We start from the raw sequence: 14,160 nt of genomic DNA, 5'->3' as shown, positions 1-14,160 counted from the left end.
ATACACAGCGGTATCTCTTGGTTTTGTTTTTTCTAGCATCATGTTGCTTGCTGCTATTGTCATCTTCATTATAGAGCTGTTCCTGTTTTCCCTACTTGTCTCCTGTTTTTAGCATGCATTTTCTTAAATGCCACTCTGTATAGGTCAGTGATATTGATGGTTGAAGATGTCTTAACACCAGGACTCGAAAAATCCATCTCTCCCCCTCCTCCTGCCCCCCCCCCAAATAATTCTAGTCTTTACATTTGGGAGGAGGGAGATTCTCTTCCAAGTGTCAGCGAAGCGTAACCCAGGGCTGCTCCTCAGAGTCGGCTGCTCTAGGTACTGCTTTTAGCAGTCGAGTGTTCTGGGAGGAAGAAGGGTGGGTGGGTTTGCAGAGCGCTATGCAGGGATCCATCCACCAGAGCAGAGGGCTCTGAGACTTGCTCGAAGGAGGGAAGATCTACGATGAATGGATTTATTGCAAGGACGGGGCTGCACAAGGCTGATTTGTGTGGGGAGTTGCTATAAATATATTTATTGTGGGGTGAGAGGCTGTTTTCACTTGATTTATTAGGAGCTGCTGCTTTTTGTGATGAGGTGCAGCATTAGTGGATTTAGTTGTGTTGGGAAGGATTGCTTTATGTGGGAGATCAGAGTTCAGTTGGTTGCAGACCAGGATCTTCCATTCCAGCCTGCAGGAGACAAAGTGGCTTGGGACACCCCAGTGTATATCAGCCTGTTGAGTCTTGGGTTAGTGGTTTGTAGGGTAAATTTTTCAAGCCTTTTGGCTAATGCTTTTTGCTTCCTGTGCCTCCCACATCTCTCTAATCTGTTGGAGTAGCTACCAAAGGAACACCTCACTCAGGACTTGCTCCCAGGGATGCTCATCCTCTGCTCTGCCAGCTGTAACACTTTGATTTTTGATATTTTTTGAAAATATTTGCTGTAGTTTTAAATAGGACTAAGTTGCTCTCCACTTTCCCAAGACAGCAAGGTATAGTTATGAATCCCTCCAGGGGGTATTGTCGGTCATACTCATGAAAGCCAGGGACTAATATCCGTGGCTACTGCCAGACGTTAATGCCAGCCCACTCTGCTCTGTATTGTTCCTTGGACAGACAGTTGTGGTTATGTCATGTTACGGGGTGGTTTTGTGATGTGAACCATTATTCGCTATGGTCTTTGAGAACACGAGCGTATCTAATGCATGAGTACGTTGTGCTACTTAGTCACTGGTAGATTGACTTGTTCTCTCAACAAATCTGTGTGCTCAAGGAGTGATTGAATAACTACCTGCCTTTACCTAGGACTGAATTCATCAGCTCTATTGGCATCCTAAGACGTGGAGAATGTTGGAATCAATGCAGATGTTCTTACCTTTCATTCTTTTTGATTTTCAGGGTTCTCCTTATACAATGGAGGAGGGATGAATGGCACAAGCCAGATGATGGATTTTCTGGAGGAACCTCTGCCTGGTGTGGGTACCTATGAAGATTTCAATACTATAGATTGGGTGAGAGAAAAGTCCAGAGACCGGGACAGGCACAGAGAGGTAAGTTTGTTTCTTGTTGCTTTGCTTTTCGCTGGTGGTGCAAAGCAGAATTGTCTGCATATAAACCTCTATCTCCTTGTCTCTGAATACTTTAATCTTGGGACACTTACAGGAGTATCTGAGGGTGGATGGGTTTCTCCCAGTGAGTGACCCGAGCACTATTCCACAGGTGATCTTAGTCCAAGGAAACGGTACAAAATTTTACCATAAATCAAAATGTACCAGGTGTATGAGCCCTGCATCTCTCTGCAAGAATTGTTAGTCTCTTGGAATGGCACATGGGGTTGAGGAATTGAGCCAACTGTGAATTTATCCCATCTTTTCCTGAGTTTCTCTGCATCCAGGATGTGGGAGGTTTCTGGGAACTGCATTACTGTTGTTAGGGGATAATATCTGAACTGAGGAAGATAGCGAACATACTATGTACATGGTTTTGTTTGTAAGGAAGAGAGAAATTTCTTTTTGATCACATAATGGCTATTATCAAACAATAAAAACGTAGCCATTAATTTTCAGCCTTGAAAACATGTTCTCTGTTGGAGAAGACTAAAGTGAAGTAACTCATGAGTTCCTTTCCCAACGCTTTCTGGTAGTGTGTGGTGAAGGAATTGGTTTAGAATGACAGAGAGTGCCTTAAATGGGGAATTAAGCTCACTGACATGCTCCTCTATCATAAGACACTTGTTGGCAAGCTTTTTATAGGGCAGTGAGTGGCCTAAGCATATTAAGTGTAACTCTGTTTGCCAAAGTATTCTTTTGAAAGTTACATTGAGCATGACACAGTAGCTTCTGTTTTAACAAGTGAGGAGTCCCCAAATCTAAGACTGCCAGTCAGCACAGGAAAGGTGACAATCTTGTGTGATGCTCAGAGGAACAAGAGGAACAAGTACTCAAAGACCCTGTGAGCAGCTGTGTAGATGCTTCAAGCATGATTCCTCCCACTCCCACAGCTCCTTCATCACTGTCTATGATGGGAACTAAACCAAAGGGATTACATAGAAAAGAAAATGAAAAACCAGAGACTGTCATGAATAGCCTCGTTGAGAAATGCCCAGACACGCTGCTAATAATGCTACCTCCTCTGTACAAATAAATTCAGACCAGGTCAAACCAAAAATTACTAACTGGCCAAAAAGATCAGATTGCAACCATAAAAAGAAACCTACAGCAGATAATTTATTCTTTCCAAAAACTCCCTCCCTCAGCTTCACTGGGTCAGTAGTAGCTATGCTCATAAACAATTTTGCTGCTAAAAGGCAAAATCTAAAGAAACAAGTAATTAAAATCCTTCAGCTAGAAAGGTGTCTGCTAACCTTTTTTTATTGCAGTTAATGGGGATTTGTTGTTTGGCTAATGGGTCTTTTACACAGGAGGAATAATGGACTATGTACTGGGACTTGCATCAGAATTGTTAGTGCGCTCAATACCCCCCATTTGATCCTTTCATACAGCCTTCATTAGCAGTAAGATGAGCAAACATAAAATAGTCTCAAATGTTAGGTAAACTTTATAGGGCAGAGCCTTAGAAGACATTATCAGCCTTGATCTTGAGACTCAGAACTGTGTCTAAGTATTAAGAGACCTTCTCAGAACAGTTGAATACCTCTGAACCAAAATGTCTGGCCTGAAAAGCCATGTTAAAATAAGCTTTCCATTAACAGGGATTTATACACACACATGCAAGGTCTTGACAATCTCAGAAATTGAGTTTATCACAGATCAGAGTCTACTTGAGTGCTCAGATTAATGCCCAGCCTCTGTCATTCCTCCCCTGGTCAAGGGACTAGATTGAACACACTAAGCATTTGTACCCTGCTGAAAAATGTGTATCTATCTAGGAATTAGTATACTAATTGAGGGTGCATGGCATGATGACAGGTGGACATAGAACTGCTTCAGAGCATTCCGTTTCCACAAACTGCTCAGGACAACAGTCCTATTAATAGGTTTGAGAGAACTAAAGAATAACATGCAAGTTTGTATGTTTAAATGGGAAAAGACATTTAAAGTGAGAGTCTGATTTAATCTTTTCTTTGATTTTCCTGGTTTTGGGAAGCTTAATTGTCCTTGAACCACTCTACATAATGCATTGCTTGCAATACTGGATGTTTTGATTTTGGAAACCCTGCATTTGCTGGGTACAATCACGTGATTAAAAGACAGTGTTTGAATCTTAAATCTCAATTTTTTGTATTGGTGGGAGAAACTGACCTTGATGTTACTATTAGTATTTTTCCAGGATTAATTAAAAACATCTGCTTCTGAAATAGATCTGTCTGTGTGTCTGCTAAAGAATGTTTAATGTCTGCCTTTTTAAACCTTTCCTCCAGATTGCTAGTAAAAGTAAAGAGTCAACGTGGGCCCTGATTCATAGCGTGAGCGATGCCTTCTCTGGTTGGCTGTTGATGCTCCTCATAGGGCTGTTAGCAGGTGAGAAGACAATACAGTTTAAAATGAATTCCCAGTCCTGCACTATAGTGTCTGCATTGATTCCTCCTAACCCAAACTCTTGTGTGACCAGAGCCTGTGACTTTCTGGTCCAGAGATGAGTGCTGCCATTTCTGCTTACATGGTTTTACAGTGGAATATGAAATTATATTTAAGCACTTAGAACCATAGTGCCTGTGTGTCATGATACAAAAATCAAACAAGCTAGAATCCCCCTTACTGGCATACTAAGTCTGCTGTTATCACTGCAAATAGAAGACTCAGCCCAACAAGGAGAAAATCCTAAATCAAAGAGAAACGTCTCATCTTCATCGTACCCTGTCAGTCACCAAAGAATCGCTCTGGCCAGCAGCCAAAGGGAGCAAGTTCCAAAGGTTGGGGCCCCGAGCTCTCCTGTCAGTACTGGAGAGGCCAACTCCAGGGACTGGCAGCAGGAGACTTTTTTTGCTCATTTTTAATTGCTCAGTGGGATAAAGGTAAATGGGAGGGGTTCTCAGGTAGCCAATTCCCAGACCTTTCAGAAAGACAGATTTCCAGATAGCTTTAAACTACATCAGAAGCAACTGGAGCCAGTAGAGCAGTGATAAATCAACAGGCAGTAGTTAAACTCTTTTTTATAATAAATGATGCGGATATATTCATATTTACATAGAAAATTTACCTATTGACACATGGAAATTATACTTCATTGTGGCCCTTTTTCATTAATGTGTGTTGGAAGAGTATTGCTAAACATCTAGCATGACCTCTGAAATATATTGTACCCGGATTTACTGATATAGATCAGGTTGACTCCATTCATGGTCACCACCTTGGTAATTAAACATGTGACATTTCCTGCAGTGTTGGAAGTGGGGGACAACTCATCTGTTGGCATCTGTTCTAAGGATATTAGGAATCATGGGAATATCACCTCAAAACCATAAACCATGTTTCCTTACCAGCTTTCTCCTACTTCCATTTGGCACATCCCTGTGACTTCCTTGGTTTCTAGTGGCTACTGGAAATGGCTTCTTTCATGCCCCCGAGTCAATGTTGTTAGTATAACTGTAGATTTAGTGTGTAAGTGCTGTTAAGAGCATGAGACCTTTTTTGTTTAGGTGCTCCATAAATGTGATCTTACCCCTTCTGTATCTCAAATTATCTGCCACACCATATTTATGTTGGAAAAACTTACCTGCTAACCAAAATGAATTATGTTCTGATGCCTGGGGTGGGACTTGGTGCAATTTTTGTCTGTCAGATGTTGAAATATTGGGGCACTTTTCTACAACACACATTTAAAAATATCCATAGGTGAATCTTCTCTTTAGCTCTTCAGAGAACAAACACAAATTGTATGTACATAAGTAAATACTGCAAGGGTTGTGTTTGGCCCTATGGTAAACGTACCAGAATGCCACAGGAGATGGAACATACAGGAGATCCCATCAGTCTGTGAGAGATTATTTCTAATTTATCATCTTTTTCACATTAGGTTCTCTAGCTGGTCTGATAGACATCTCTGCCCACTGGATGACAGATCTGAAAGAAGGGCTGTGTCTGTCAGGCTTCTGGTTTAACCATGAACACTGCTGCTGGAACTCCAATGAGACAACCTTTGAGGATAGGGATAAGTGCCCAGAGTGGGAGAGCTGGTCACAACTTATAATTGGCCATGGAGAGGTGAGGTGTAAGAAAAATGAATTCTGTTGGTCTGTTTTTTGCACATTTACTTAGTCACAGGGTTCATTGCTATAAAGCAAGCATACTTCAAGCCTGAAGTGGCCATCAATCTTAGCACCCAATGCTGGCATCTTTCAGTTGTATGAATAAAAATAACTCCACTGCTTTGTTTAGGTTTGGCAAATTTGATTTTTTTAAATATGTTTTTAATAAGTTTGATGGATAACATCAGTTTATTTTTAAGCATTTTTTAAAATTTTCACAGTTGCGTAAAATTATGGGGTATGTCAGACAATTATTTCGTGACAGACACTGAGATTCAAAACTTAAAGCGCGCTAATTGTTGAGATGCAAATTTTCAAAATCACATGGCAAAATATATGCAGTAAATATCCTCAGATCAAACTTCTCAAGTAGTATTTCTCTTTGCCTATCTGTAAATTTTTATTATTGATAGAAATATTTTGTCAGTTTGTGTGCATATAGTGAAATTGATGTTTACTGACATTTGCCAGTAAAAATCGAATCCTTCCAAGCCTAGTTATGTTTATGTTCTATCCAGTGAGGGAAGCTGAAAGGTTATTACATTGTGTAAAGGTATCAGTGTGCTAACACACATTTGAGTTCTTGGCCTCGCAAAGGGTTTTTTGCATAGTTTAAATCTTTTTAGGGCAATGCAGAATTTGCTGATTTTTTTTTTTCTTTTTTAGAACAGGATTAAGAACTTGTGTTCTCTATCAGTGTGTCTAATAAGTAGGACATTCATATTTGTTCAAATAGTGGTGTATATCTTCATCCTGTAAATTAAGCCTGTCCTTAAAGCCACATGGTCCACTTCATTAGCCAATGTACTCTATATGCTCACAAGATATCCCACTGCTTGTGTATTGGCGTGCCGATACTAAGCGGTCACCCGCATAAAATACAAATTCTACATGCTTCTCTTACTCCTCGTCAATCTCTCTAAATATTTCATAGACAATGTGCTTGTGATTGAGGGTGACAGTCTAAATCAAGCAATTTTTTTCTCCATTTCAGGGGGCATTTGCATACATTCTCAATTACTTCATGTATGTTCTCTGGGCCCTGGTATTCTCTCTCCTTGCAGTGTTGCTGGTCAGGGGATTTGCACCTTATGCCTGTGGCTCAGGAATCCCAGAGGTGAGTCTGACTGTCACTTTCCTCAAACAAAGCAGTCTGAAACATATCCCATCATTTGGCTAAAGGTTGCTTCTGGGATAGAGGAGGGATGTAATTGTTCATCAGAAGATGACAATACCATGGAAAACTGCACTTTTTAAAAATGTAGAACTAGAAAAGAACAGAATGGTCTAACTGTTTTGTTTCATTTCAAATTGCAGTGTTAAAATATAACTAGTCACCCATGTCTCCAAGTAATGACTGCAAAAATATTTTTAAAAGCACTTCCCCATCAGCATGTCATCACAGAACTTAAACACTACTGTTTTTATAGCACTTGGAATGTATACTAGCCAGCAGCTCAGCAGAGATTAGCTGGTGTCAGTGACCAACAGTTAACTTTGTTTCACTTTCAGTGAAAATATGAAAGAAATAAACTGTTTAGCAACTATAAAGTGTTTAATACAGCTGTAAAACAAAGTCCTTGACAGCATAGTGGGCCTCTGATAAAATAGAGATCTAGTCCATTTGCAGACCAAATGTTTGAATGAAAGGCTGTAAAACTTTTTGCTTTGACTTTCAGATCAAAACGATCTTGAGTGGTTTCATCATTAGAGGCTATTTGGGCAAGTGGACCCTGATAATCAAAACTGTTACCTTGGTGTTGGCAGTATCGTCTGGCTTAAGTTTGGGGAAAGAGGGCCCCTTGGTTCATGTAGCTTGCTGTTGTGGAAACATCTTGTGTCACCTTTTCACCAAATACAGGAAAAATGAGGCCAAGCGCAGAGAGGTAAAAGATACTGTAATCTTGTTAAAAACTGCAGGGGAAGGTTTGTGGGCTTTGCACTAGGTGCCAAATGGCTTACTACTATTTCTAGGCCAATTTGGAATATAAGTAGCCAATTTAAAAAATTTTTAGAATGGTGGTTCTGCAGATCATTGAGTAAAACAATTATCTTTAGCATACAGTATGCAGACATAGTAATATGAAGGCTACTTTGTGCATGTGTAATGTGTTGAGTATAATATTGCTGTTTAAATATGTACCTGTCTGATAGGTAAGGAATCTAGCACCAATTTCTTAATCTAACACAACACTTATTTGAGGCAAAAATTGTTTGGCTTCTCCTGTGAAAATATTTCTACCAGGAAATGATACTTTTCCACAATGTACATAGGGTAGAGATTTTTCTGGTTTGTGAAATAAATATTAGCAAATGATATAAACTTGCTTTGAGCCCAGTTCTGCAGCCCTTGAGTTATAGTACTTGTACAAGTAGTGCTCTGTGGACTTGGACAGGAGTAGACACTACTTAACCTAAGTACAGGCTGAGGTATTGGGCCATCTGACACTCAAATACCATGGAGATAGGTGCATTTTAAGAGCCTAACTAGTTCAGGAGAGAATTCTAACATCTGAATTGATTTAAAATATGACCACAGTAAACTGGTGAACTGACGTAAATAAATTGGAGAGATATTCCATAAGTTCCTATGACATTTTATGGCAACTCTTGGAAAGTGATGACTGAGATACCTAGTATCGCCTTGTCTGGATTATCTTTTGGCAGCCATAAGTACAACACCTTTAGGACACAATTTAAGTACACCTCTACCCCGATATAACACGACCTCACATACAACACAGTAAAGCTCTGACACCCTGCTCTGAGCAGCGTGTTAAGGGTGCTGGGCTGGGGTTGGATAAGGGGCAGAGGGTCTCGGGAGTGGTCAGGACCTCCCCTTTCCCCCCCAGGATCTGGGAAGCAAAAGCTGGAGGGGGGCACTTTGGGGGGCCCCACAGGCCCAGAGTGGCCCGGGGGATTAGCAGGGGGCTGGGAGCAGTCCGCTCCACTTCCCTTGCCTGGCCCCAGCCGTATCGCCTGGGGGAGAGGGCTTGGGGAAAGGGATTCCCCCACCCTCGGCGGAAGCAGAGCAGCCTGGCCCCAGCCTGTTCCACTCATCCAGTTCCCAGCCGCGGTGCTCCGCTTCCTGCCGCAGGTGAGTCTCCTTACCCCACCTCTCTGCACTCACCTGCAGCGGGAAGTGGAGCGATGCGGCTGGGAGGTGGCGGAGTGGAGCAGGCTGGGACCACATCACTCTGCTTCCCACCACAGCCGGTGAGTGCCTGTCGGGGTGGATAGGTGTCAGAGCAGTCAGGGGACAGGGAGCAGGGGGGTTGGATAGGGGGTGGGGTCCTGGGGGTGATTAGGGATGGGTGTCTCTAGAGGGGGCGGTCCGGGAACAAGGAACGGGGGGGCCAAATCAAGTTCAATATAATGCAGTCTCACCTATAATGCGTTGAGACTTTTTTGTTTCCTGAGGACTGCGTTTTATCGGGCTAGAGATGCATCATGAATGAGTTCACGCAGTCCCTTGTTTAGAATTCCATGAATTAATTATTTCTAGGAAACTGGATATAAGGTGTAAGATAAAAGATAGCCATGTGATTGTTGAGTGTAGAATTAACAAGAAAATACCTTTCTGTGTTTGCTGTTGAGATGTGATTGAGACTTCGTTCTGAACCTTTTTCCAAGACACACACACAACATGAAATCTGAGGAAGCAGGTAATTGTAAACTACATTGATACTACCAAGTTTGAGAATAGAGAGCTGTTCAAATGTTAATGATAACGTTTTGTAGTAAATTATGGAATAATCTCCAGTTTATTTAGGTCATTTCACCTGTTACTGTGGTCATATTTTAAATCAATTCAGATGTTAGGTGAGCTATACAATAGAAATCTGAGTTGTACAAAATGTACCTTCTTGAACAAAGGAGTAATATAACTATTGTCCATGTATGACTTTTAATCTCTTGATTTAGGTTTTGTCAGCTGCTGCAGCCGCTGGTGTGTCCGTAGCTTTTGGTGCACCAATTGGAGGGGTATTGTTTAGTCTGGAAGAGGTAATCTAAACTTTGTATTTACTCCTGGCAAGTGATTTTGTTGCAGTCATACTAACTGCTCCTTCTCTTTAAACATAAAGCATTTCAATCCTCTCTATGGCTGTTTTGAAGCATACACAGTTAAATATCATTTGGAGTATTTATAAGAGCCCGCTAAGCAACATGAATGCTTGTGAGTGTCAGTTGAATGCTTCGAGTCTTGAAAGGTTACTTCTGAAAGATGTGAATTTAGTGTCTTTATTTTTACAGCAATATAGGTAATTCCCCCACACAACTGTGCCATTTCATGCCAGTACTGACCAGTGACACCCTCAGTTTTCAGTCTTGTTTCCCAAACTCTGTCTCGCACTACTCCCCTGCCCACCCACCCCCACCCCTCCACGAAAAAAACTGATGAGGTACCTCAATCTTAATCTATATCCACCTTAATAACCCAGTCTTGGTTCTCTCCAAGGAGTCTTTTAATTTAGTTGAGTTTTGGAGGGGCCACAAGCCACATAAATGGAATAGATCATTGCTACCCTTTTAAGAATTTAATGTTACGATTAGCAATCCCCTCATACTTGTTCTGAGTGGTAATATCGTGGTAGCCACTCTAGCAGCTATCTTACAGCTCAGCTCTGATGCAGCATGCCAAACTCATCAGTGATATGTAACCAGTCATTCAGCTCCAGGTGTCAGCAGTTTGTACCACAACATTCTCGAAGTAATATTCACTTACCCTGATGGGGATGGCTTTCTATGCAGCAAATGCCCACAAATGATCAGATTGACCACAAAACATATCTTCCATGTGACCAGTTAAGAATGGAACTCCAGATCAGGCCTGGGTACCTGGTATAAGACTTAGGTATTAATCAGTGAGGCCATCTAGATGCCCCTTTTCCCCCTTACTAAATAAAAAGCATTGCCACCTTTTATATTTTCAAGCCCAGAACCTTATACCATGTTTTGGAAAGAATTCCCCATTCTGCCTAGTATCTCTATCAATTGTACCTCTGAAATAATCTGTCATTAACATGTGTTCATTGTAAATACAGCTTGAAAATCCTATGACTTAATCCCAAAATGTGGAAGTAGTCTGAAGTCTCCAGTGGATAGTATCAGTAGGGTACACACGTGGTGCGCTCAGGGCTACTATGCCATTCATGTGTCACTTTACTATATAAAAGGGTTTTCTTTTTGAATGAAGCAGTAGCTTGACTGTTCCATGGCTTACTACTAGGCCAATGTGGAATTAAAAAATTGGCTACTTAAAAAGTTTTTAGAATGCTTGGTGATTCATTGAGTAAAACAATTTATCTTTAGCGTACAGTATGGAAACACTAGTATGAAGACTACTCTATGCATGTGTGTAATGCATTGATTATAATATGGCTGTTTATATATACAGTACTGTGTTATAGGCAAGGTATCTTGCACCAACCTTCTACATTAGAATCCTTAACCCTACTTTATGCAATGGTAGCTCTTATTGGACAGTAATTAATGTCAGTTTGCAATAAATGGCTGAATCTACTTTCCCCTCTCTTTAGGTGAGTTATTATTTTCCCCTCAAGACACTGTGGAGATCTTTCTTTGCCGCCCTGGTAGCAGCGTTCACCCTGCGCTCCATCAACCCTTTTGGAAATAGCCGCCTGGTTCTGTTTTACGTGGAGTTTCACACACCTTGGCATCTTCTGGAGCTTGTGCCATTCATCCTTTTGGGAATCTTTGGTGGTCTTTGGGGATCTTTCTTTATTCGCAGCAACATTGCCTGGTGCAGAAGACGTAAGACAACCAAGCTTGGCAAGTATCCTGTGCTGGAGGTGCTTGTTGTGACTGCCATCACGGCTGTTCTGGCTTTCCCCAATGAGTATACCCGTATGAGCACCAGTGAGCTGATTTCTGAGCTGTTCAATGACTGTGGGCTCCTGGATTTCTCCAAGCTCTGCGAGTACGTGAATGACTTCAACAGCACCACGGGGGATGTTCTGCCGGACCGAGCTGCTGGCCCAGGAGTCTACACAGCTATGTGGCAGCTGGCTTTGGCCCTTATCCTAAAAGTCTTCATCACCATATTCACTTTTGGCATGAAGGTGAGAATGACGTGTAAAATGGTATGCAGGTAGAAGATTCAAATCCATGCCTTTTATAAAGAATTGGGAGAAAGTGAAACTCAGTCTTTCTAAATGTTAAGAATCAAGTGTAGTAATTTTCAGATTAGCCTTAATCACTTAATAGCCTACATCCCATGGATTTTCAATGGGACTGACCTCATGCGAAGTGACTAATATGCTCTTGCAAATTTTACCCCCATTCTAAACTCCTCTAATTGTGCCCAGTTATTGGTAGTTAGCAGGGTTACCCTTAGCAGTATTTTGTGACACTCCACTGTCACAATTACTGGGCTAAGTGCACCTCTCACCTCTGCTGGTTGCTTTGAGTGCATCCCTCTCAGGTTGTGAGCCATCACCTGTCTTTAGAAGTATCATGTGATTCTCTCAAACCAGGCCTTGTCTGCAGTCCCCTGTGATCATCACAGCAGGCCTGACTTATCTTCAGTGCCTGCGGATCTCTTTCCCCCAGGAGCAAGTGGTATCCAGTAACCGGGCAGCCTTCTCAAAGCAAAGGCATTTCAGAGAAAACAGATCTGAAAAGCAAATAACCAGTGAATATATATGCCAGCCTTTCCCTATGACTTACCGTTTCCTTGGATCTGGGGGGAAGGCCTCAGTGCCTTCAGACTTCTCTGCAGAGTCTTTCCCTGTGCCAGCCTGTCTTCCTGACAGCTCCTGACAGTTGACTCATCATCTCCTTAAAAGGCTTTCACTGGTTAGTATCTTTTTGACCTGTAGGCTCCCAGCCTGGCAAAATACTTCACCCTAGAAGTATACCTCTGTCTTGTAATTGCCCCCAGTGTTTGCTGGGGGCTGCTTATCTAGATCCATTGGGTTGCTTTCCTACTTGTTTTATCCATAGCCTCTATTAAGGGTATAAGTCTTATACCCAATGTACAACAATCTCACCTCACTGACCAGGCTACATAGTATTCACATAGCATCTCCACCTCCGCCACAGCCACTTCTTGAGATTATTTAAAAATGGAGCAACAAGCACAGTTCTGAATTGTCTTGGTTTTGGACGCTTAGACTAGAACTTGAGAGTGAAGTTGCACATATAAAACATTTCAGTTAATTGTATGCACAATCGCAAATTAATTTCTCACATCCTTCCAGCTTCTACATTTTTTGCAGGCAGAATCAAAGGGCACTCTTCTATAAAAATGTAGTCCTTGGGCGTCTTTTTCCGCTTGAGTTATTTTAAATGGTCATTTCTTAAGATAGTTAATTTGAAATACCTTCCTTTGGACATGATTTGCTTTGACACCAGCTGTAAGCTGTTTTTCATTATTTAAAAAAAAAAGCTTAGAGTATCAAATGTGAGACCCTTTCATGCTTATTCATTGGCAACCTTTTGAGCCACTAAAATTATAATGCACTTGGAGGCTTCTTCATAAGAAACTGAACAGGGGTAATTTGAGATGCTGGCTGTAGGACTGCAAACTAAGATTCTTTTTCCCAGTGTTTGAAAAGTGGCCATCTAATTCCACTAACGGCAAATTTATGAATCACTAAATATATGCAAAACAACTTTCCCTTTAATGTTACAGTGAAGTGGTCCTTTGCTACAGTGGACAGTGCTCAAACGTATGAGAAAAAGGATGTGATGCTTTCAGCTAGTCTGACAGTTTGACTGAAAGCACTTTGTACTTTATAAGTCAAATCATGTCAGAGTAAATTATGTGAATATGTCTGTGAGAATTACTAATGGTCCCTGTAAGACCTTATTCTGAGGACCACTGTAGCAAAGCTCAATTAGATATTTTTCATGCTTGGGAGAGGGATTTTTCTGTTTTTAGCAATGGAATTTTCACTCTGTTCAGATGTTTCACATATGACACCACACAGCAGTTGTCCAACTTGGCTTATTAGAACCTTATTAAACAGAGCAACAGTAACTAGGTATGTATGGTAACAAATCCTGGGTGTAGGGGGAGTACTTTTATGTATGCAGGTATAATCCACCATAGTGTAAGTAAACCCAACACCAAAATGAAGACGGGCCCTGGAATACCCTATCTCACAATAAGATGTCCTTTTCAACCTGCAATTGTGTTTTGGTGCTGTGTCACCGTAGAGTTGTTATAAACAATGTACATGGCTTAAGAATTGAGCCTAGCATACACATTTTCATGGGACTGCAAACTAATGGTGGAAGCATAAGACAGGAAAGGGGGCAGTGTGTGATATCTAAATCTTCCTCTGGGATGTTGAATGCCCTCATGTCTTTCCTTTAAATGGGGCAGGAGCTGGAGGTGATATTGTAAAGCATGATGTCCATCTCATTCAGTTCTTCTGCGTTTCCTGAAATGATCAGTTGTCAGCTCCTCAAGCTAAAGCAAAGTTCTTTTACAACAGAGCT

General features: G+C 41.4%; 1 protein-coding gene across 4 annotated transcripts in view; it reads left to right on the top strand.

The window, feature by feature from the left end:
- The window catches only part of LOC127056468 (H(+)/Cl(-) exchange transporter 5), an 87,852-nt gene that overhangs the window by 65,554 nt on the left and 8,138 nt on the right, over positions 1–14,160 (top strand). For all 4 annotated transcript variants that reach the window (XM_050964322.1, XM_050964321.1, XM_050964320.1 and 1 more), the window contains 7 exons: positions 1,383–1,534; positions 3,865–3,964; positions 5,460–5,647; positions 6,686–6,808; positions 7,371–7,577; positions 9,616–9,696; positions 11,232–11,774. In XM_050964322.1, coding sequence (XP_050820279.1) covers positions 1,383–1,534; positions 3,865–3,964; positions 5,460–5,647; positions 6,686–6,808; positions 7,371–7,577; positions 9,616–9,696; positions 11,232–11,774 — 1,394 coding nt within the window. The remainder of the gene's footprint in view (positions 1–1,382; positions 1,535–3,864; positions 3,965–5,459; positions 5,648–6,685; positions 6,809–7,370; positions 7,578–9,615; positions 9,697–11,231; positions 11,775–14,160) is intronic.

Source organism: Gopherus flavomarginatus, chromosome 8, assembly GCF_025201925.1.
Source record: "Gopherus flavomarginatus isolate rGopFla2 chromosome 8, rGopFla2.mat.asm, whole genome shotgun sequence".
In the NCBI taxonomy this organism is placed as follows: Eukaryota; Metazoa; Chordata; order Testudines; family Testudinidae; genus Gopherus; species Gopherus flavomarginatus.
Note: the sequence above shows the minus strand (reverse complement) of the source record. Positions and strands in the feature narration are given on the sequence as shown.